This window comes from Antedon mediterranea, chromosome 7 (assembly GCF_964355755.1).
Source record: "Antedon mediterranea chromosome 7, ecAntMedi1.1, whole genome shotgun sequence".
Lineage (NCBI taxonomy): Eukaryota > Metazoa > Echinodermata > Crinoidea > Comatulida > Antedonidae > Antedon > Antedon mediterranea.
The window spans coordinates 25,313,786-25,335,652 of record NC_092676.1 but is presented as its reverse complement, the minus strand read 5'-3'; the positions used below and the strand labels follow the sequence as shown (position 1 = coordinate 25,335,652).

The 21,867-nt window shown below is 37.2% G+C and overlaps 1 protein-coding gene across 4 annotated transcripts in view; it reads right to left on the bottom strand.

The window, feature by feature from the left end:
- LOC140054350 (uncharacterized) overlaps positions 1-21,867 on the bottom strand; it is a 69,384-nt gene that overhangs the window by 38,993 nt on the left and 8,524 nt on the right. For 3 of the 4 annotated variants that reach the window (XM_072099305.1, XM_072099308.1, XM_072099307.1), the window contains exon 3: positions 3,237-3,375. In XM_072099305.1, the coding sequence (XP_071955406.1) occupies positions 3,237-3,375 (139 nt within the window). Of the gene's footprint in view, positions 1-3,236; positions 3,376-14,500; positions 15,003-21,867 lie in introns of those variants that run through there. The other variant, XM_072099306.1, reaches the window with a different exon arrangement.

Below are 21,867 nucleotides of genomic sequence, written 5' to 3'. Positions count from 1 at the left end.
ACAACAAGAATTAATGTTATGTACTCTACATGTACAACAAAGAGAAACTAAATTATCAATATGTTGGGCAATTTATATTGTGGCATCACTGTTAAACAGACTAGCCATGACTTGAACCCAGTATGCAGGAATGTTAAAACAACCAAACTACAGCGCCACTACTGATAGAGTAGTGTGGTTTGATCTCAACATACTGACCTTGACATTTCACAGTTTTAAGAGGCCAATAAACGACATAAACCTAAGTAGATATTTTATTGATTATGTATTTGATGCAGCACAAAAAATGTTGAATTTATAAAGTATGAAGAATTATTAAAAGCATCTGCAATAGAAGCTATGTTATTCATGGCATCCTTAATGTTAAAGGTACAGACGATTCGGAACATGGCATATTGGGACTCCTTGGACAATTGGGATTCCATGTACAATTTAGTTAAGTCGAATGGCCGCGCGATTATGGCAGGGGTGCTTCCACAAACTATAGCTTTACCTTTACAATTGGCACAGGTTCAAGTCACTCCTTAACCATTGTCCTGGATAAGGACTTCAGGAGAGTTCAGTGTACTCGTGTGTACTTTAAAGAACCCAGTACATCTTTTGGAAGAGTAGGGGGTTTCCTTAGTGTACTGGTCCATTCATATTCCCCCATCGTTGTGGACAGATGAACGGGCGTCGTTTGTGGCAGCACTCGACACCCCAGGGGAGAAGAAAGTTGTGGTATGTGTCGTCCACATCTGTGTACAATTCAGCCCAGTAGGCTGCAAGTCACAGGTTATTCCCCCCATTTAAATTTACAGACTCAAGAAATAATTTGGACTTCATGGACAATTCCGACTTCATGGACAATTCCGACTCCATGGACAATTCCGACTCCATGGACAGTTTCGACTCCATGGACAGTTCCGACTCCATGGACAGTTCCGACTCCATGGACAGTTCCGACTCCATGGACAGTTCCGACTCCATGGACAGTTCCGACTCCATGGACAGTTCCGACTCCATGGACAGTTCCGACTCCATGGACAGTTCCGAATCCATGGACAATTCCGACTCCATGGACAATTCCGACTTCATGGACAGTTCCGACTCCATGGACAGTTCCGACTTCATGGACAGTTCCGACTCCATGGACAGTTCCGACTCCATGGACAGTTCCGACTTCATGGACAGTTCCGACTCCATGGACAGTTCCGACTCCATGGACAGTTCCGACTCCATGGACAGTTCCGATTCCATCGACAGTTCCGACTCCATGGACAATTCCGACTCCATGGACAATTCAATTACGTTTATTTAGGGGTTTGGCATAGGCTCTACAGTATGTGATCGATCATTCATGATACTGAGAGGTTTGTATTTAATATTGTTTCCTTTTTAGTTCACAAATTTTGTAGTACATCCCTAATATAAAGTATAAACAAATACATTTCCATATAAATTTTGACTAGACACTTCTTAATTATTTAAATGAGTCCGTCCTTTACTTGATGAACATGAGTAATCATCTTCTTAGCCTATTCAGCCTGTCTATATTATCAATTAGCAAAGTAAGATCTATGGAATGTTTATACTTATAGTCTTACTTCAAACAATAAACATACTTAATGCAAACAGCTGTACCCTATAACATGTTCTGATGTAAATTAAAATAAGTTATAGCAAATGAAATATTGCCTGGGCTAGGATTCAGGAAGGGAGAATATTATTGTAAAAAACAATTTAATATAATATTTATTTAAGGGTACAGTAATGATATTCTCTACATTATCATCTTTTGCAGACAAAACAGCACTTATATTTTTAACTTTAGGAGCGGGAGATGAGTGTGTAGACTTTCACAACAATGTAAAGCTCTGTCTACACTATCACACTTTATGTGACAAAAAAATGTAATGTGCCCAAATATGGTAGTGATATGACATCATCATGTCCATATATTGGCACATCATATTGTTTTGACACATAAAGTTTGATACTGTAGACAGAGCTTCAGCCTTATTACTGGGACATAGTTTCATTTTTAAGAATTAAACAAAGTACTGTAACAGTTACAGTAAAACTGCAGTACTGTAACATTGTACAACTACTTTGCGGTAGTACTTCCGGAATGTAACAAGGAGTTAGAACAGGGTGTGAAATAGCCTACAACTATTAACAAGATATAGATACAGTTAGCCTCAAACAAATTGAACTTATTATTCGGGTTTTCCATTGTTAACAATACAAAGCTTTTGAATACCTTCAATTGAATCAGTTGAAAAAATCTATTTCTATTGACGATAAAAAGGTTTTAAAAAGTTTCGTTGGCAGTCACCCATAAATTTCTTTTCAGTCAAGTTGACGGTTCAGTTCAGTTGTTGGTTCAGTTCAGTTGTTGTTTGTTTATCATATAATTGTTATATTTGGTTGTAATTTAAAGTTGATAGAGTTAATAACTACAAACTTTATTGTGAACTATGCCTTCTATTTAACCTAATAGTCATCATAAGGGAAGAATTTTACATGGATTATTATCAGACTGTACAACAATCAAGATACACGGAAGTTTAAATAAAAAACTCTGGTAATTGAATAGTGTTGGTTTACATACAATTTATTTTGTAAAACAAGAAATTTCTTTTAAAACCAGAATTAGATTCAGCAAGACTTATGCAATCATAAGTTATAGGTGTAATTTGAGAAAATCTTTTATTTTGCATAGAGAATGAACATTTCAAAGGAAAAGTAGTCAATTTTGTACTTGAATTATGTCAGAAAGAAAAAAAAAAGTTTAGTAGTATTATCCAAGTGTTCTTAATGGGTACTACTGTATACAAATCAACATGGTTGGTAGTCTATGAGTGCAAACCTATTGATAAACCATCATCGTTCTATTCTCCTCAAGGAGGAGATATAACTCCCCTCGCCATAAATGGTACAGTCTACAAACCATACTGTACCATTATGTGACAGCATCTTTATAAAATCATTAGACGTTTCGTTAAAAAGACAAGAACTCCCCATTGGTCATCATTATAGTTTACTCTTTCCACTAAGGTTTGCCATTTTCCTCTGTCATATGCGGAATGGTTATTATCGGTCAACATCCATCGGTCAACATACAATGCTGAGATGGATTAACAACTGCATTGCAAGTTGAAAGCTTGTAGTCTAAATGTGATCCTTTAATCACCAGACTATTATAAATAATTCGTATTTTATATTAACAAGCAATTTCACACACTGTATCTCACCTGTAGTTTGGCTAATGGGATAATATCCGAATGGGCAGGCTTACGCCATACTGTCTTCTGAGTTGTTGCATTATAATAATAGAATCGTTGCATCTTATTATCGAATAATTCCCACCATTGATTGTCGTCTGTCCGTTTCCTGTAAACAAATTTGAGGGGAAAAATTAAATTAAAATTCAATTTATTATTTTTATCCATGATAAAGTTTAATACAATTTACTTGATAGTGGAGTAAAAGGTTTTTAAGGAGTGTCATAGTTCCTAGATTCAACTAAAGTAGTCAGTGATGAACTACTGCACTTCTGTAGAATGTTTAACCAGGTTAATTTATCACCTTTAGATAATGTAAGTTGTAAGTACAGCAGTCAAAACGTTTAGTATGGTTTCTGACATAATCATCATAAAACAGGTTTTAAGTCTGTCAATTTAAGCAGATCAGAATTTGTTTTTATGTATTAAATACAAAGTGGCATTGTACCTTTAATACACACAATACTTCCTGTTCATAAAAAATCTATTACAGGTGAAATTTTAACCTATTTTATATTCTCTTCACAAACAATTTGCTCTCATGAATTCTGGCATAAGACTACGTGCACTTAATACCAAAACCAAACGGTTTAGGTGCTCGTTTGTACCTAATGCTATACACTTATATAACTCCAGAGTACAAAGGTAAAATGTAACCGCTTTTGTTTATTTTTATAGTTTTAATGCTTTTATATAAACTTTAAATCATCGTTAGTTCAATATAATAATAAATCATATAATATAATTAAATAATAATTATTTTTATCTAATTTTAACAATTTTTAGCCTCTTAACTTTTTGTGTGTGTTTTTGTAAATTGTATTTTATATTTTTGTATTTTGCCAGTTTTCAAATCACATTTCTGTTTTTTAAATGAACAATAAAGTATGACTATGACTATGACTATTTTACCACTTTAAGTATTTTTATCCTTATGATTTTAATGTACATCTTTTGTATTTGTGTATTCTTTATATTTTGCTGCGTGTGTGACTGTTTGATACTCATTAAATGTATGATATGATATTTATGATAAATGACTGACAATAAGACTTTTTAGTATTATAATCTTGAATTCAAGTTATAACAATTAGATACATCTCTCTCATACAGTACAGTGTCTGGAAAAGAAAATAGTGAGATACAGTATGTACTGTATGGGCGTTGCTGCCTACCTGCGGGGCGCGGTCACGGACGATATCACTAATTGGAGGGGAATACTAAGAAGATTTTTACTTTTTGGTATGTTCTCCCCTTGAAGGGAAAAGGGCCTATGTCGGTTTATCCAACTACTGTAAGCTAGTCATGTAGTATACTTTTTTTAAAGCTTTAATTGAGATCCTTTATATACAGATGACATGTTTGTATATTGTTTAGAACAGAAATACTGTAACACTGTAATTGTGAATTTCCCTCTAAAGAAGTAACAACTTTTTGGGTTTGTCAAAAATACATTACAGTATTAAAAAAAAAAGCGTAATGTCTCTATAATTATTAAGCAGGTAATAAACATCTCAAAGAGATACAGTGTATACATTTATCAGTACAGTAGTCATAAACATATTCACATCTCATTCACTAATTACAGATTACTTGTGCTAATGAAATGTATGTGTCAGTCTATATTCAGAAAATAGCTATGAAACAGATACGGTTTCTTGCCTCTAATGGTGAGGCCTCAAAATCAGAAAACAAGTCTACAATCCATAGCTTTGTACGCACAATTTAATCAAGTCTGGATAAAAAATATTGAGTTAAATTTGACTTTTCAGTTTATAGCAGAAAATTATGAAAGTCTAAATTTAACAGTTTCTATAAAATCATACATCACAAATCGCATGGATTTGGAAATGTTCAGCTACTGTAGCTCTACAGAATTACAGAAAACAAATTGGCTATGTTTTATATTGATATTTGTTGATTTCAACTAAATTTAGTTAAATAATTTAGTTTATAGTAGAAGATAAAATAATCAGTTACTTTACTTAAAGTCTAAAGTTTCTGTTAAAAACATGCCTTTTCTGTTAAAAACATGCATTTTTTGTTAAAATTCTTTTACTACAATAACAAGAATTATACTGTCATACCTAAACTAACAAATACACTATCAAAACTCTTAATAATTTAACCATTTAAAAAAAAACCTTTTTATAAAGTTTCAATTCATTAATATAATCGAAACATCAACAATTATCACCATTTAGACACAATTAATGTTAAATTGAAACTATTGATGGTACTTTTAATTATCTATTTAAAGTATTTCATGAACAATCAACTTTCATTTTTATAGGGATCATACAAATTTTAATTCTACTGGAATTACTGCAATAACTACTTTTTTCTGCAATTATAGCATATGATTTTAAGTTTGTTTCAACAAGTTTACTACAATGTATTGTAATGATTACCCCAACAATGAGTAAATAAAATATTGATACAGTATAGTAGAATAATGTTGACATTAAAGCCCCCTTCCCTACGTTTTTTAGATCTATTTTAAGATCACAAACTATATTTAATGTAAAAATAATAATATATGGTCCTATTGCGATAACTTTTTCGTCTTTAAATGGTTAAAAATGTGAAAAATAAGTCGATTCTAATAATTATAGCGGCCCGCTATAAATCCCAAAATGCATTGCGCACGGATTGATATTTCTGTTTATCTTCTGTAATTCACCCACTTTTCGATCGATCGTGAGGCCAAAACCAATGGAAGACTCCTAACTTTTCAGCGAAAATACCGGGTTTTCCCCAATTTGTATCAACGGAGTCTGGCAAAAATAGAAAGACAATTAATGCAGCAACTATACAACGTCAGGCTAGGTATATAGCTAGCGTACGATGTTCGTACGTTACCGATGTTTACCAACTAGGCCTACAAAACTAAGCCTAGCTAGGTGTTTCGGATTTCGAACTTTGACGTTGGTGGCGTAAAGATTTGTTTTGGTGGTAAATAGAATTGTCAGCAAGATCACGCTTATTATCTAATAGTAGATACTGTATTTATCTTATTTCCGACAGTGATACGTGGGAGTACTACGTACGTTTTATAACATTTAAGTTGTGTTAATGTTCTTGACTTTGAATATTAAAATTATTAGTTAAGCTATTTGTTAAGTGTTTCGATCGGCTAATTGGCCATAAGCCTGACTAGCCCTCGTGTAGTAGTTTGACTGTATGTATCTGCTACGCTGTATTTTGGGGTTGTTTGCACACGCAGCTGTGCTGCCTTGTGCGTGTTTTCATTGAGTTTATTTGTGTTTCAGACTTTACCGAAGAATAAAGAACGGTTAAAGTAACTACCACGAGTTTGTGTATCATTGTCCGGACTACTAGGCTAGGCCTAAAGACCGTCCACGAGAGGTCAGTCGCCGCGAGCTACTTAGGTAGTACATTGTTTCTCACTTTTTATAATAATTTACCATAAAACGTACATTTAAGACAAGGAATGACCTGGTTTAATGTTTTTAAAGTAATATATGTATTATTTTTACAAACATTGTAGGGAAGGTGTCTTTAAGCTCTGCTTACACCATCAAACTTTATGTGACAAAAAAATGTGATGTGCCCATATATGGATATGATGATGTCATATCACTACCATATTTGGGAACATCACATTTTTTTTGTCAAATTAGTTTGATAGTGTAGACAGTACATAAAAACAAATCAATCTATACTAAAATAAACATAAGATTTGTTTATGATTTAATATGAATTGAATACTACAGTAGTAATATCGCTTTTTTGCATCGATAAATGTACATTTAATTAACACTTGAAATAATAAATTCCAAAAATAGTAAAATACTAAAAACATTCAAGCTCTGTTGATTCTGTCAGAATCAGTTTGTGTTAATAATTGGGTTAAGCAGTGAAAGTCATGTCCTATGATTGTATGAGGTTGCTAACCCAGTAGGGGGCTCTTTCTGAATGGTGACCAAACTACAGCATAGGGAACATGTCTAAACCTTTGCTGCGACTTCAAAGCATCACAAATTCCTTTTGTTGAATTTTTATCCCGATACTTTATCTATATTTTAAAAAACTAAAACTTATGTGAACATGAATGTTACTTTTTATAAAGCTCTGTCTATACTATCAAACTCTATGTGACAAACAAATGTGATGTGCCATATATGGACATGACAATGTCATATGACAACCATATCAGGGCATATCACTACCATATTTAGGCACATCACATTTTTTTTGTCAAACTAGTTTGATAGTGAGAAAGAGATTTAAGCATTATTCTGTAGGATTTTTTTTCCTTTTTTTAATAGAATATATTATATATTTTTAAAATATTTAATTGTAAACCAACAGTGGTATTGGTAGTCTAATTTGCTTACATGGATAAAACGACAATAGCTCTTTCTGAAAAATTACAAAACTAACAAATTCAGTTGAGTGCCCTCTCATTATTATGGTGTCCTCCACAAACTGTGCCATCATTTCTTTTTGTAACATATCTTTTTTTATAATCTGGTTGGCTAATAGCTTGCTTTTAACCTACTAAAAAGTTAGAATCGTACTAATAATAAATAATGGTTTGTTTACAAAATACAATCAAAGCAGATCTATGAAGAACGAACATCTTTCACTTTCAATAGGCAAACAATTATTTATTTAAAATATCATGAAAATGGAAGTAAGTAAGATATTATGGTACAGAAAAACCCAACAAAATTTTCTTTTTCTAATGCTTTTTAAAATCATGAACAATTAAATAAATATTTATTTTGTCCAAGGTAGTTAAATATGTATTGTCCCCCAAAAACATTAAAAATGAAGATTAATAAAAAAGACTTGGAATAGCCTACTTCGCAGTTAAAATAGCATAATTCAACAAAACACTTTTTTTTTCTATATAACAAACGATTATTGTAACCACACAGAATATAAAATACCACTTAACTTATCAATTAATCAAGAGATTAGAACAAATATGCAACAAGCCACAAACTATTTTTAAAATCATCTAATGTTTTTGTTTAGAATTATTGAACATAACCAACAGAAAACAAAGTTGACATACTAGAATGTTGATGTTTATTTAAATTTTCATCAACTTTGCTTTTATAAACTAAGGGATAGAGTGAGATGAATTGTCAAAAAGCAATTTAGAAGCATGGTGGTAAATGAGGAGACATATGATATCCATGTTCAATCTCAAGCAGGCTGTCTTGAAGTGTAGATGATGTAGACATCCAATCATTGCAAGCCTAGTGAAGTCGAGTGCAAAAAATGCTGAACATTTAAAGTAACCATCAGCCTGACAGATTAAACATGTCATCGACCGAATTCTTAAATGACAAAACAAAGAAAAATGTTCTTTGATACTTTAATACTACAAATTGACGTTTCTAATATTTCACTTGAGTCTGGTACACAGGTAGGAAAAGGGTAGTACTGTAAGAAACGATCTCAGCGTCCTTTTTTTTACTTAATGTAAAATGATTCAATATTTTCAATGAATACTACATTTTTCCGTTGAGTATTTATTTTAATAAAAAATCATTTAAAGTTCATCAGAGTGAGTTTATACTCAATAAAAAGCTCTGTCTACACTATCATCAGACTTTATGTGATGTGCCCATATATAGACATGATGATGTCATATCACTACCAAATCTGGGCATATCACTACCATATTTGGGCACGTCACACCTTTTTTTTGTCAAACTAGTTTGATAGTGTAGACAGAGCTTTAGACTAATTTTCAAAGGACAATAGGGTTCATGGAGGAGAGAAAATCTAACGATCCGGAAAATCAATGGAACACTCAAGGAGCGACTTATAATTTACCCTTTGACCCATAATGGATGTTAAGCTTGTGTAGTTCACAAATAGACCTTAGTTTATTCATTAAATCTGCATTTAGCAGTTTACTTAGCTTAGAATGGAATGCTGAGTACTTTGTGAATTTTTGTCCTCAGAAGATTTGCTTGCAAATTAAATTTTGCACCCAGAAATTGTGCTACATTGTGAACAGAATTTTAATTGGAAGAAGACGTCGTTTTTGCAACAGATACCCCGCCCTTTAATTAGAAAGGCGTGGTTCACAGACAGTTCCATTATCCAATAGGGGTGTTGAACTGAATCATTTCTTTTTGTAAATGTGTCTTCTCTACGGTGTGTGCAATTTTACCAATGAACAATTTCAAAGTCGACATTGTACTGTTAATCAATAATGTATAATATAAAAATAATATTTTTTGTCTGCACCACAATAAAAAAAAATTAGGCCAAATATTGAAAATAGATTCTGAATTCATCTGTGTGTTTTTTTTGTGTACTATATTATTGTAATCTATCTCATTTGTTTTGACTCATCAACCCCAAGGCTACATATCATTGATAATAGTGTAATTGCTTTAAAAAAAATCTCAAAACTTTAATAATAAATCACAAGCAGGTTGTAAACCGAATCTGTGAAATCCGAGGGATTAGGGGAAGGATTAGTGGTTGAATTAGCTACAATCCTTGATTACTCCCTCACAGCATCATGCGGGAAAAATGAAATTCCTAGCAAGCTTTTAAGAATCTGAATAAATAGTTTTTGTTTACTAGATAAATATAATTAATATTGTCAAGTGAGGCTTAAAGATAAACTGTAAAATAATATAATTTTTGTATATTGACAATTTTAATTCTAGTCGGAATAATTATGGCATTGTTGAGCTGTCCAAACTTGCTGAGGTGGATTGTACCATTATTTGGACAGGGGTGTTATTCAATGAAAACATGTTCTTATCATTGAAATATTTATTTTTTGTATGAAATATTTTATTCATACTGGGTGTTCATTCAGACTGTGATGTACCAGTACATCGGGGTAACCCCCTACTTGTCCCAAAAGATGTACTCTAGGTTCTTTAAAGTGCACATGAGCTAGATGTGTACACTGGACCACTTGTTTCACTGTCTTAACCGCTCGGCCACTCACCCATTTATAATTTTAAATATTAACAGTAATATTCTATAGAACCATTAAATATTGTCTTTAAGTTCCTGTATGTAAGTATCAGGAAACAAACACAACTGAATATAAACCAACAGTTTCAATTCTTAATTTGAATTTAATATCAAGTTTCATTTATTTTTTAACAGGTGCTCCAGCAGGCAATGCAATAATAATAAAAGATTTAAAAACAAAATAGTCTTTTATTGTAATAGTGTATTGTATTGTTAATATGTACATTATGTCTTCAATTCCTAACAATGTCTATAGAATGTTTAATTTAACAGGAACCTTTAATTTCATCCGTAAAATCATTGCCGAACGTGCATTGTTGAAGTCTTCTAATATAGTAATTTACGTGCAAATCATACAACAGAGCATGACATATCTATTCGTGTAGTTCATGGCAACTATGAATCCAACACGATCGTTAATGGAAAAACACAAAGCTCCTTCTTCGCTAATACCGTAGCTCCTTCTCAAGACTCGTGAACTACAAACACTCGGGTACGCTGACGGATACCTTTGATTAAAATTCTAAACTCTCACGATCATGTTTTGTTTGAAACATGTGCGGTAAAAATGAAATATAATTATAATCCATCCATTAAATATTAATTATATTAAAATCATCGTAATCTCTAGCCATTTACAATAATCAATAATAAATAAACCAAGAAATAATTATTGTACATAAAGTTTACACACAAAATATTTTAAAATATTTCAATTAGTTTCATGGCGTTTTATAAGAAACAAAATCATTTAAAAATCAAGAATAATTGACAAAAATTTACTGTACACAGTCGATGCATTGTCTTCTTACAAAATGTTTTATTATGAATATCCTTTTAAAACCAACATTGTAAAATAAAAAATGTTTTCATTTTTTATTTTTCAAAAAACCTCAGTGCCCAAGGAATATTGTAATATTGTTTTATGAGATGATACTTGATTGACTTGATCATTCCTTATCCTACAGTAACACGTACACAAGGTCGCAATTTTACAAGAAAAATTGTCAACTACACGCTAGACGATAGATTCAGTCATGGAGGAATTAAATCTTGACATTTCCAATACAAATCTAAATAATAATCTATACAGTTGTGAAATGGTGGATTAAACACGGGGATAGTTCTGTATGATTATAAACAGCCCACAAATTTCATTTACCCCAAATTTTCTTGCTGACGATTACTGAAGCCCCTTTAAAAATGTTAATAAGAGGTACTGTATTAGACACTTTGTTGCCTATACTGCCAATGAATTTAAGAATTTTTATGTATAATTTTGCCGACCAAAATTCATACTGTAGACTATAGTAAAGTTGTGGGTGTGTGTATACAAATTTTCTTGATTATGGTACTCCTTATAGATGTTAAAAAGATACACTACTAGACTCTTTGTTGCCTATGCTGCCGATGAATTTAAGAGCATCATTTTTTTGCCGAAGTTTTTTTTCTAAAATTCATAGACTGTAGTAAAGTTTTGGGTTTGTATACCAATTTTCTTGATTATCTTAAGAGGTACAGTACTGGATGCTTTGTTGCCTGTCTGCCAATGAATTTAAGAAATGCATCATTTTGCCGACCCTTTTTTGTGAAATTCATAGACTGTAGTAAAGTATAGTACATAAAATATGTAGTGTAATATCGGATCAATGATTATTATGATTCACATATAAAAACTAATAAGCATTACCATAGTAATTAATAACCTGTATCCTTTGTACACTGTGTTATTGATCTGAGGTGGATCAGCGATGTGTATGTGTATTCCTTCTATTGTATACTCTATGCTTAATTTCATTCAAGATGTTTTTCATTCATCAGACTTAAAGTATAACCGCTGCCTCATTTATTAAACAACCTGCAAACAATTTCCAATTTTATTTCATTGTGTTCTCAATTGTTTTAATGAAGTCACTTTCACAAAATAAGATTGTTCCATCAATGAATGAAGTCACCATAAAAATACACACATTTTAAGTCCATTGTTCTAGCAATTGAATAATCAAACGCCCAGAGTTAGACAATAGCACTTGAACGAATTACAAAAACAAAACAACCAACACGGTTAATACCATATCAAACAGCTGAGAATGTGATGTTTCACAGCTATCATAAAGCCTATAGTGTGGACATTATGAATACTAAAATCCATAGTACAGTGTGTACGAATAACAAAAGAGTAATTTATTACAGAAATTGACATTTTGTGAAAGATGTACTGTTATGTTGTGCAATATTAATATTCAAATAAGATTCGTAATATTTCTTTAGTCTTGAGTGTAGACATAATTTCTACTACTGAAAAACAATGTCTTTATATTTTTCTAGATTAAAATAAAAGTATTAATTTCCTTTATTGTTAAATGTTATTAATGTGCAATATCTGCTACTGTATGCGTAAAAAAATGATCATATTACTATTAGATTGATTGATTGATTGAATTTATTTGATGCTCAACATTAAAATAACAAACAGACAAAAGACAAAATAACGAGCATCAGGAACACCCATTAGGCCGGAAAAACCAGCCCATTTCAAATGGGGTCCAAATTGCACATAACAAACAAGAGAAAATACAACATTTATAAAAAATATATATAAATCCAAAGGCAAATTACTGAAAAAAATGACAATGCTGTGGGTATCAGTGGCTGGATCTCAATGGAGATACAAAAATAAAAAGCGAAAAGCTAAATCAAAACGATAAAGTAAACAGCCAGAAAAGTTAGCAGAGCTTTCGGGCAACACTAGCCCTTCATCAGTGCAAGTGAAGGAATTTGGATAACGTCATAAAAAATATATATATATATATATACATTAAAATAAAGCCCAGTAAAACAGAAAAATTAAAAGAGAAAGCAAACAAGTAATGAGAAAAATTGCACGTTATCAAGACCATTATAGTTATCAAAATTATTATAAATATAAAATATTGCGTTCAAAATGTTTTTTAATATGAGATTTGAAGGTAATTAATTTTAAGTTTGATGGAAGAGCGTTCAAACATGAACCGTTCTCTTTTAGCGGTAGACTAACGCCTTACCAATAGACCACTGTGGGGATGTTCCCACTTGAGGCCGTGGTTCATGGACTGTACTATCTATTGAAAGGGGGAGGGGGGGGGGGGCGATTTCAATGAATTCTCTACTTTTCGATTTATATCTTGATTTTCGCGGAGAACAGGCGATTTTCGCAGAGAACAGGCTATCGTCGCTTTGGCCACGAAATATAAAAATGTATAGATTTAAGTTCCACAATTCATAATAAATAAATTCTACATGCATAGTAATGCAAATCGATAACCATTCTACTTAACAAGCTATACTACTATACTGTATAACTATAACTAGCAATTATCTAGTACAAAGTAGGTAATTATATTTCTGTTAGTGGGTGTACCATTAATTATACTACCTTTACCGGCTTAGAAAGTATAGGTTGAAACATGTTTATTACGCCATATCGTATTCTTTATTTAAAGGGTAATCATGAGGGGCACAGCTGGTGATGGAAAGCTGCTGCCTCTATTAGTACTGTATATTGAAAACAAACTTCTATACAACTCTATAGCCTACAATACAACTTATAGTAGAAGCTACAATATATTAAATGAAATTATTATGATATTATTATTATTCTTGGGAGAATAATAAAATATTTCAAGATTCAAGACATTTTATTAGTCCACTTTGAAATGGAAATTAGTTTTGCTTGGCATAATTAAGACAATAAGAACAATAAAGAAAAATACATTAAGTTGCAAAAGGTAATGTTAAAATACTTTTTACTGTGAGTTGACAACTATTTTTTGCTTTCTTCATTTTCCTAGTTTTTGTACTGAAGATCACAAAATCTATTGTCACAAATAATTTTTTAGCGATTGGGGTCAACTGTCATTTACCAGACAACTATTGTCATTTATGATTATATTATTATTATTATTATTATTATTATTATATCAAAATTTATAAAGCGTCAATTCAAAGACCGAGATACAAAATCAAAGGCGCTGGGCATGTTAGTGGTCGAAAAAATGAGTTTTGAGCAATTTTTAAAATAAGGCAACAGAAGAGCAGTGTTTAATTTGTTGACATTGTTGAGCTTTGTATATTAACTGATATAGGAGTTCCGTGTAATATCCAGGTATTGTTGAAAGACAGGAAATGAAAATATAAAGACGGATAATACAGTACAGCCTACAGTACTTGAATTTGAAAAAAAAAACCGACAAAATATTCATACTTACTTCTTATTATAACGTGGCTTTACCATTTTGGACGCAAAAAACAACAAATGTACAATCACGATAAATAGTTCAAAAGTAGACAAAAACATTGGAACAATAATAAAAACACTGACAGAATCGGTTCAAACAACGTTTATAGACACTTCTTGTATATAACACATTCTGATTGAGAAATACAGGAAAAGAGTCACACCATTTAAAACTCAACAAGCTTCAACGGTTATTTTTAAATCGTAGACAATTCAGAAAAATTTATTTTAAAAATACAAATTGACGATAAAATATTTGCAAATTGGATTTGATGGACGAATACCGCTGATTCAAATTTTGTTTCCTTCACCTGATAGATTCCATTGTTTATTAACTTCTTCAAGCAGTTGAGTTGTTCTGTATGTTTAATACGGAACAGGAAGCATATTTAAATTATGGTTAATCCAAGGTGTGGAGGCTTCAAATGAATTTATAAAGACAATATATTTGTCAGTTATACTACTAAAAGCATTGGCATGCCTATACCATCAAACTTGTTAAATTATTCATAATAACATTTAATGGCTTCCTTAAATAGTGTCACTCACTCATAATATTAGCAAATATTATGACCTATCTTTAATAACATTAAATTATATTAAGTACACATACATGAAACGAGGTATGTGACATGATGTGATGTAATACAATTAAAAGTTAAATATATTAATAACATAGTAATATAGTATACAGTAGTATAGTATTTCCTTGAATAACATTGTTTTTCAAGGAAATACTCCTATAGAAACACAACATTAAATTTGGTATTCAATATCAATCATGTACTAGTACAATAGGGGAGAAGTGATCGATCGACCTAATTTGATAAAATCTGTGGCCTTTTTTTGTAATTGAGCATTACGATTTTTAGTAGAAATTGCATGCATGAGTGCATTTTCCATGCACTTATATAGGTCTTTTTTTAGGTTTTTTTTTTTGTAGCAAGACTACATACCGTAATTATTTATGCCACTATCAGATAAAATGAAGAGAGAAAAAAATATGCTATGCTTGGACAACATACATTTGTTTAGGCCAAATAATTAATATCATCATCTTGAAGGCCTTTAATAATAATCATAATTGCTTGACAATATACCCAAAAAAATATGCCTGACTTTTGTACTAGAACGAAAGGTCTGTACAAAGTTTAATTACACAAACCAGTAGTGGTGTTAGTAGTCTATGAGTGCTAGCTTACCTGTATAAACCGACAATAGCCCGTGCTCTCCAGAGGGAGGGCTTAGATACGAAAGTGAAAAGTTCCTAGAACACCCCTGCATTATAATGGACCCGTCCGCAACCACGCCCTCATGTGGGAACGTACCAACGTACCACCGTCATCATTTTCCGCGTACTTGACTGCGGGGACGGCGGGAGGGAGTTTATACAGGTAAGCTAGCACTCATAGACTACTAACACCACTACTGGTTTGTGTAGTCTATATCGTGCCTAGCTTACCTGTATAAACCGACAATAGCCAGATTAGCACCGGACTAGAACTAGTCGGCGGTGGGAGTAAGTTAACAAAGAGCAGAGCAAGTGAGGTGTACATACCTATAACCTAGGCTTTAGCACCGCTGCTGCTACTGGCGCCATGGTTGCAGAAATGTCCCTTAAATAATGCTCAGTAAACGTAGAATGTGTCCGCCACCATGCCGCTGTCATAATGTCTGATATAGAACCGCCAGCGTACAACGCGAAGTGCTGGACGATTCATAAGCGGCCCGAGTCGCTGCCACGACCCAGTTGCAATCGTGGATTTTGCGGCCGGCCGATACGGGGGCACCGATGTGACGAATAAGTGAGATATACCCTCTCGCAACGTCTCTGTACGGTGGATGTAGAATTTGAGTGCTCTTACCGGGCACCAGGATGTGTCCTCTACTACCCCCGAGAATGCGGACATTGATGGAACGAACACAGCCGGCGAAAAATTTAACGTCTGGGACTTGGCCAGAAAGTCCTTCCTGAATAATAACCGGACTCCACCACGCTCAAATCGTATATGGCCTGGCTCTAGCGTGAGCGCATGTAGCTCGCCTCAGCGTTTACATGAGGACAACGCCACCAGAAACGCTGTCTTAAGCGAGAGATTATGTAATGAAGCCTTGCTCATTGGCTCAAATGGCGGGCGAGTGAGTGCGGATAGAATGACGTTAACGTCCCAACGTGGAACTAAGACCTTAGACGGAGGTCGCTCTCTGAACATACCGCGTAACAACTGCGTGATTACTGCGGAAGTTGAAAACCGTCGAGCCATCCTTGAATGGCGGCGTAATGGCCGCAATCGCTGACCGGTAGCCTGACACCGTGCGCACTTGCAAGCCTGATTCGTACAGGTAATGCAGAAAAGCGCAGATCTGACCCAAGGATATCGCCTTATGGTCTATGTTATCTTGTCCGCACCAGCGAAAGAAGTGTCGTAGACGGCTGTTGTAGACAGTGAGAGTCGACTCTCTTCCAGATGATATGCCCGAGTCTCTGAGCTGATCCCTGACCATGGCCAAACAGTCAGGTTCAGGGATTGTAGGTTGATCGTCGAGAACCTCGCACGATTTTGCGTCAGTAGATCCGCGCGGACCGGAAGACGCAGCGGGTGATCGTAAAGAAGACTGGCAAGAAGCGGATACCACGCTTGACGAGGCCAGAACGGTGCGATCAACAGAACTCGGCATCGGAAGCGCTGAATGTGAGTCAGAACTATTGGTATGATCGATATCGGCGGGAACGCGTACGCCCATAAACCGTCCCATGACATGGACAGGGCATCCACCGCCCACGCACGTGCATCCCGGAATCGACTGCAGAATGTCGGGAGCTGCGTGTTCTCTGACGTCGCAAACAGGTCTATCTATGTGCGGCCGTCCGAAGTGGTCGAATATTTGAGTGGCTATGCTCGGCAACAGACGCCATTCGGTCGGGCGTAAAGCGAGTCGGGACAGCGTGTCCGCGACTCATTCTGGCTGCCCGGAATATGCGATGCAGTCAGCGTTATTCTGTGCGCGATGCACCAGTGCATGAGCGTCCATGTGTGGTAGCAAAGAGTCGGAGACTCCGTGCCTCCTTGTCGGTTGATGTACGCGACCACGGTCGTGTTGTCCAAGCAGACATGGACGTGTGAATTTTTTATGTTTGGAAGTAGCGCTTTCAACGTTCGGTCTACTGCCCAAAGTTCTAAGAGATTGATGTGGGCTAACGCCTCCTCGGCACTCCAAACGCCGGAGACGTGACTCTGGTTGGAGCAACCGCCCCAACCCGCTTCGGACGCGTCCGTTTCTATTCGGGTGTCCGGAATTGATCTCTGAATTGATCTCCCCACTAACAATCGGCCGTCCGTTAGCCACCATTGGAGGTGCGTTACAATGAACGCCGACATCGGGACCACTTGTCTAATGAGTCTGAACCTGGCCGGTAGAAGGCTAACAGATGAACTACAGCGGCTGCATCCGTAGCCGACAAAACGGAACTAGAACTACAAAGCTGGCTAGGAAACCTAGCGTTCTCAGCCAGTCGTATGCTGTCGGAGCGGAAGCGGTAATCAGGCCTTGTATAGCAGCAAGGGCTTAGGTTACTCGTTTCTGTGAGGGGCACACTCTGCCCGACACGAGATCTATCTGCGCTCCGAGATACATGGGATGCTGAGTCGGCACCAGGCACGACTTTTCCCGGTTCACTATGAACCCTACGCGTTCCGTTACGAGAAGGACGCAATTGAGACTGCTCACCAGCCGGTCCTTGGACTGAGCCACGATTAACCAGTCGTCTAGATACATGAATATGCGAATGCCGTGCTTGTGAAAGAACGCACCGAGCGCTCGAACTGTGCGCGTGAACACGCGCGGAGCCGTTGATAGGCCGAACGACATCGCGACGAACTGGTGAAGACAATTGTTGATTCGAAACCGCAACCAACGTTGGTCTTCTTTTGCGATTGGTACGTGAAAGTACACATCTTTTAAATCTGTCGATGCGGCCCAGTCTCCTCGTCTTAGCCCTAACAGGATCGATGAGACTGTCTCCATCCGAAACCTGCGGGGCCGAATAAATCGTTTGTTCAGACGTCTTAGATTTATAATTGGTCGCCAGTCCCCCGAGGACTTCTTGGTTAAGAATACGGTTGATTCGTGGCCCGAGCCCGCATGATGTTCTTCGACCCTTACTACGGCTCCTCTTTGGAGCAGCGCGGCAATCCCGTCCATAAGCACTCGTTGCTTTATTGGATCTTTGGGGATTGTGGTCGGACGAGGACCTCCACACACTGGAGGGCTCGTAAATTCTATGCGGTAGCCGTAGCTAAGTGTGGAGAGAATCCAGCTGTCTACCATCAGCTACTCCCACTCTCGGACGAACCGTAGGAGACGACCTCCCACTGGTCCGGCCCCGGACGGCACGGACCTCGCCTGCACGTTACCGGCACCTGCGGTCACCACGTCGCGAACCGCGGTCCCGACGTGCTCCCCTACCCGGCTTACCGCCACGCGCGGGGCGGGAATTACGGGGTCGCGACGGCCCAGGAGTCTGCCCAACCTCAGACTGATTACGGACCGACGGCGGCGGTTGTGAGATCGATGGCACCACCGGCAGTGGGGCTGGAGGCGTTTTGCGTGATCTCGTCTCGCGACGTGCCTCTCGCTCGCGAGCCCACTTATTTTTCTTCTCGGCGAAATTACCGTAGAAGAGATCCACAGCACCGAACGACTCGCTAGTTGTGATGCGGTCAATTGACCCTCCGCACGGCGGCTGAGGTCATTGAAATTGTCACTTGTTGGTCCGCGACCAGGCCCGTAAACTGCTGAAGCAAGCAGATCACGTCCGCGTCAAGGTGCCGTGGATGGTCCGGATCCGCGAGGAATGACAGAAGGTAGCCCGACATCGAGACCGTTCGTAACGTCTCGCGTGCGCCACGGTCGACCGCGATTAGCGCCTCCTCAGTTCTGGCGGCCGAAGGAGACAGAAATCTGCCGTTGGCGTCGAGACCTTGATCCTCGCGCGCACGCTTCTTTCGCTGCATCCGGGATCGGTGGTGCCGATATATAGCGTTGAAAACTGGTCCTGCGGAAGCGGGAAGGCTGCTGCGAGATCTTGAGATGCAGCTCTACGGGTTTTAGGCTCCTTCGCTATAGCCTCTACCCTAGCGACAAGTTCGGGATCCAGCGGCGCAACTGGACAAGTCGTGACCCGCTTCAATGGAGCACGCACTCCAAAGGTAGAGTACCTCTTCGAAGCCGGCGCGGGCGTCGGCGCGTCATAGGCGTACTCTACTCAAATGTACGAAAGTACAGCAGGAACCACACGATTGACAAGAGCCTGCAAACCGTCTCCACCCTGTGCAACCTCGGAGCGATCCTCACTAGGCAGCGAGGTCATGGTCCTGTCACTGTCGTACCCACCGACATCCGGCGATGGGTGCGTCCCTCGACCTTGAAAGTACTGCGGAGGCAGAACTGGCACAGGAGGATAATTAAGCGAGGATGCCGAGGGCACAACCTCCCTCGGTAGAGCTCGCACCGCTGCTGCGATGGCCTCCAGTACGGGTGGGAACAAACCATCGTCCTGCGTACCACTCTGCGGTGGAGGCGCAGCGGCCGTTGCAAGCGCGCGGTCCTGGCTACAGGTGCGGCAGTGAATGCACAGCAAGTGGCGGTCCCACTCGACTGTCGCACGCTGGCCCCTGCATTGCCAACATTCAGACTTAGGCATATCCGGGCACAGAACGCAACCTAGCAAGATAAAGAACAATACAACCTGACGACGGCTTTGTTGTTGTTTCACGCAACAGTGCGTCCACGCCTCAGCTGAGGCAGTCCAGGTGGCAATGCAAATTGCTTTCCCTTTGTCTTCCGGTAGCGTGGCCGTTCCGGCCTAAAATCCAACGAAGTGGGTGTTGTTTTCTCCTTTTTAATCTTCCTTATATCTAAGGAAGACCCCGACTTAAAACGGATCAACGATATACGAACAATATCAACTGCTGGTACTGCAACAGGCCGTGGGAATACACTCAATATCCTGGCCAAGTCAACTAGTAATCAGCGTAATAGAACTCTTTGTATAGTATGTACAGTGTACAATCCTAACACTTGGTATCATACGACGTAACGCTCTCACGTTACGAAAGAAAATGATGACGGTGGTACGTTGGTACGTTCCCACATGAGGGCGTGGTTGCGGACGGGTCCATTATAATGCAGGGGTGTTCTAGGAACTTTTCACTTTCGTATCTAAGCCCTCCCTCTGGAGAGCACGGGCTATTGTCGGTTTATACAGGTAAGCTAGGCACGATATAGACTATTATAATTTATAAATTGACCATCGAATCAACATCACGCAGTAATGTAAATAACATACAAAGACTAACACATGAGTACATGACATGACACGACATGCTAAGCACACACTATATCAAGCTGCTAAAGCAACTTGGGACAAAATCAATCAAATTCTATCAAAATTCTATCCTCAATATTGATCTTGAATTTTTAATGCAAACTATCCATGGGAAGAATATCTATCCAGCAGGAATAAGGAATTTAGATTCCAGGGATTGCGCTAGATAGAGGTGGGTGTGGTTACCAGGCCTAGGACATTCACATTCTATACATATAATCATAGTTTCACTTTAGCTGACTACAGGATGTTGTAGAGGGTTGTAGAGGGTTGCAGCCCAACAAAATGTTGCAAGTCCACCTGGACCATTTTGCATGGAATGTTCTAATATTTTGGGGGAGGATATATCTAATCGTGGCAGGTGTGTAGTGATAATCCTAGCTTTTTCCTACCTAGTCATCTACTGTATGCTATTCAGTGAACACAACCATAACCCCTATTGAATATCATGAGTTAATCTATTAATCCAGAACATTTTTCGGTGTGAAATATTTAAGAAACCGAACTTTCTCGAAAACAAGAGTATGGATCAAGAAGGGTGGCATTGGGAGGGTTGCGTAATTTACGGTACATCAACGAGAATAAAAAGGCAGATAATTTACTAATATAGTGTAGCTACACTTTATTATGATGAGACACACGCTATGGTGGTACGAAAAGAAATGATGACGCTACTAGGTAGGTAGGATGCCGCCCTCAGGATGGTGCGGTTCACAGACGATACCATTATCCGATAGGAATTTCTTCTTTTCGTAATTATATCCTCTCATCATAGAAAGAGGGCTATTGTTGATTTATCCAGGTGAGCCGGCATAATATAGAGAATTTACTAATATAGTGCACTTAAACTTTATTACAATAAGACAAGTCCGACACACATTAGCATCTAATATAATGAATGCATTAAGTAACAGAAAAGCTATCTATAATGGCAAGCCTTAGGAGGATGT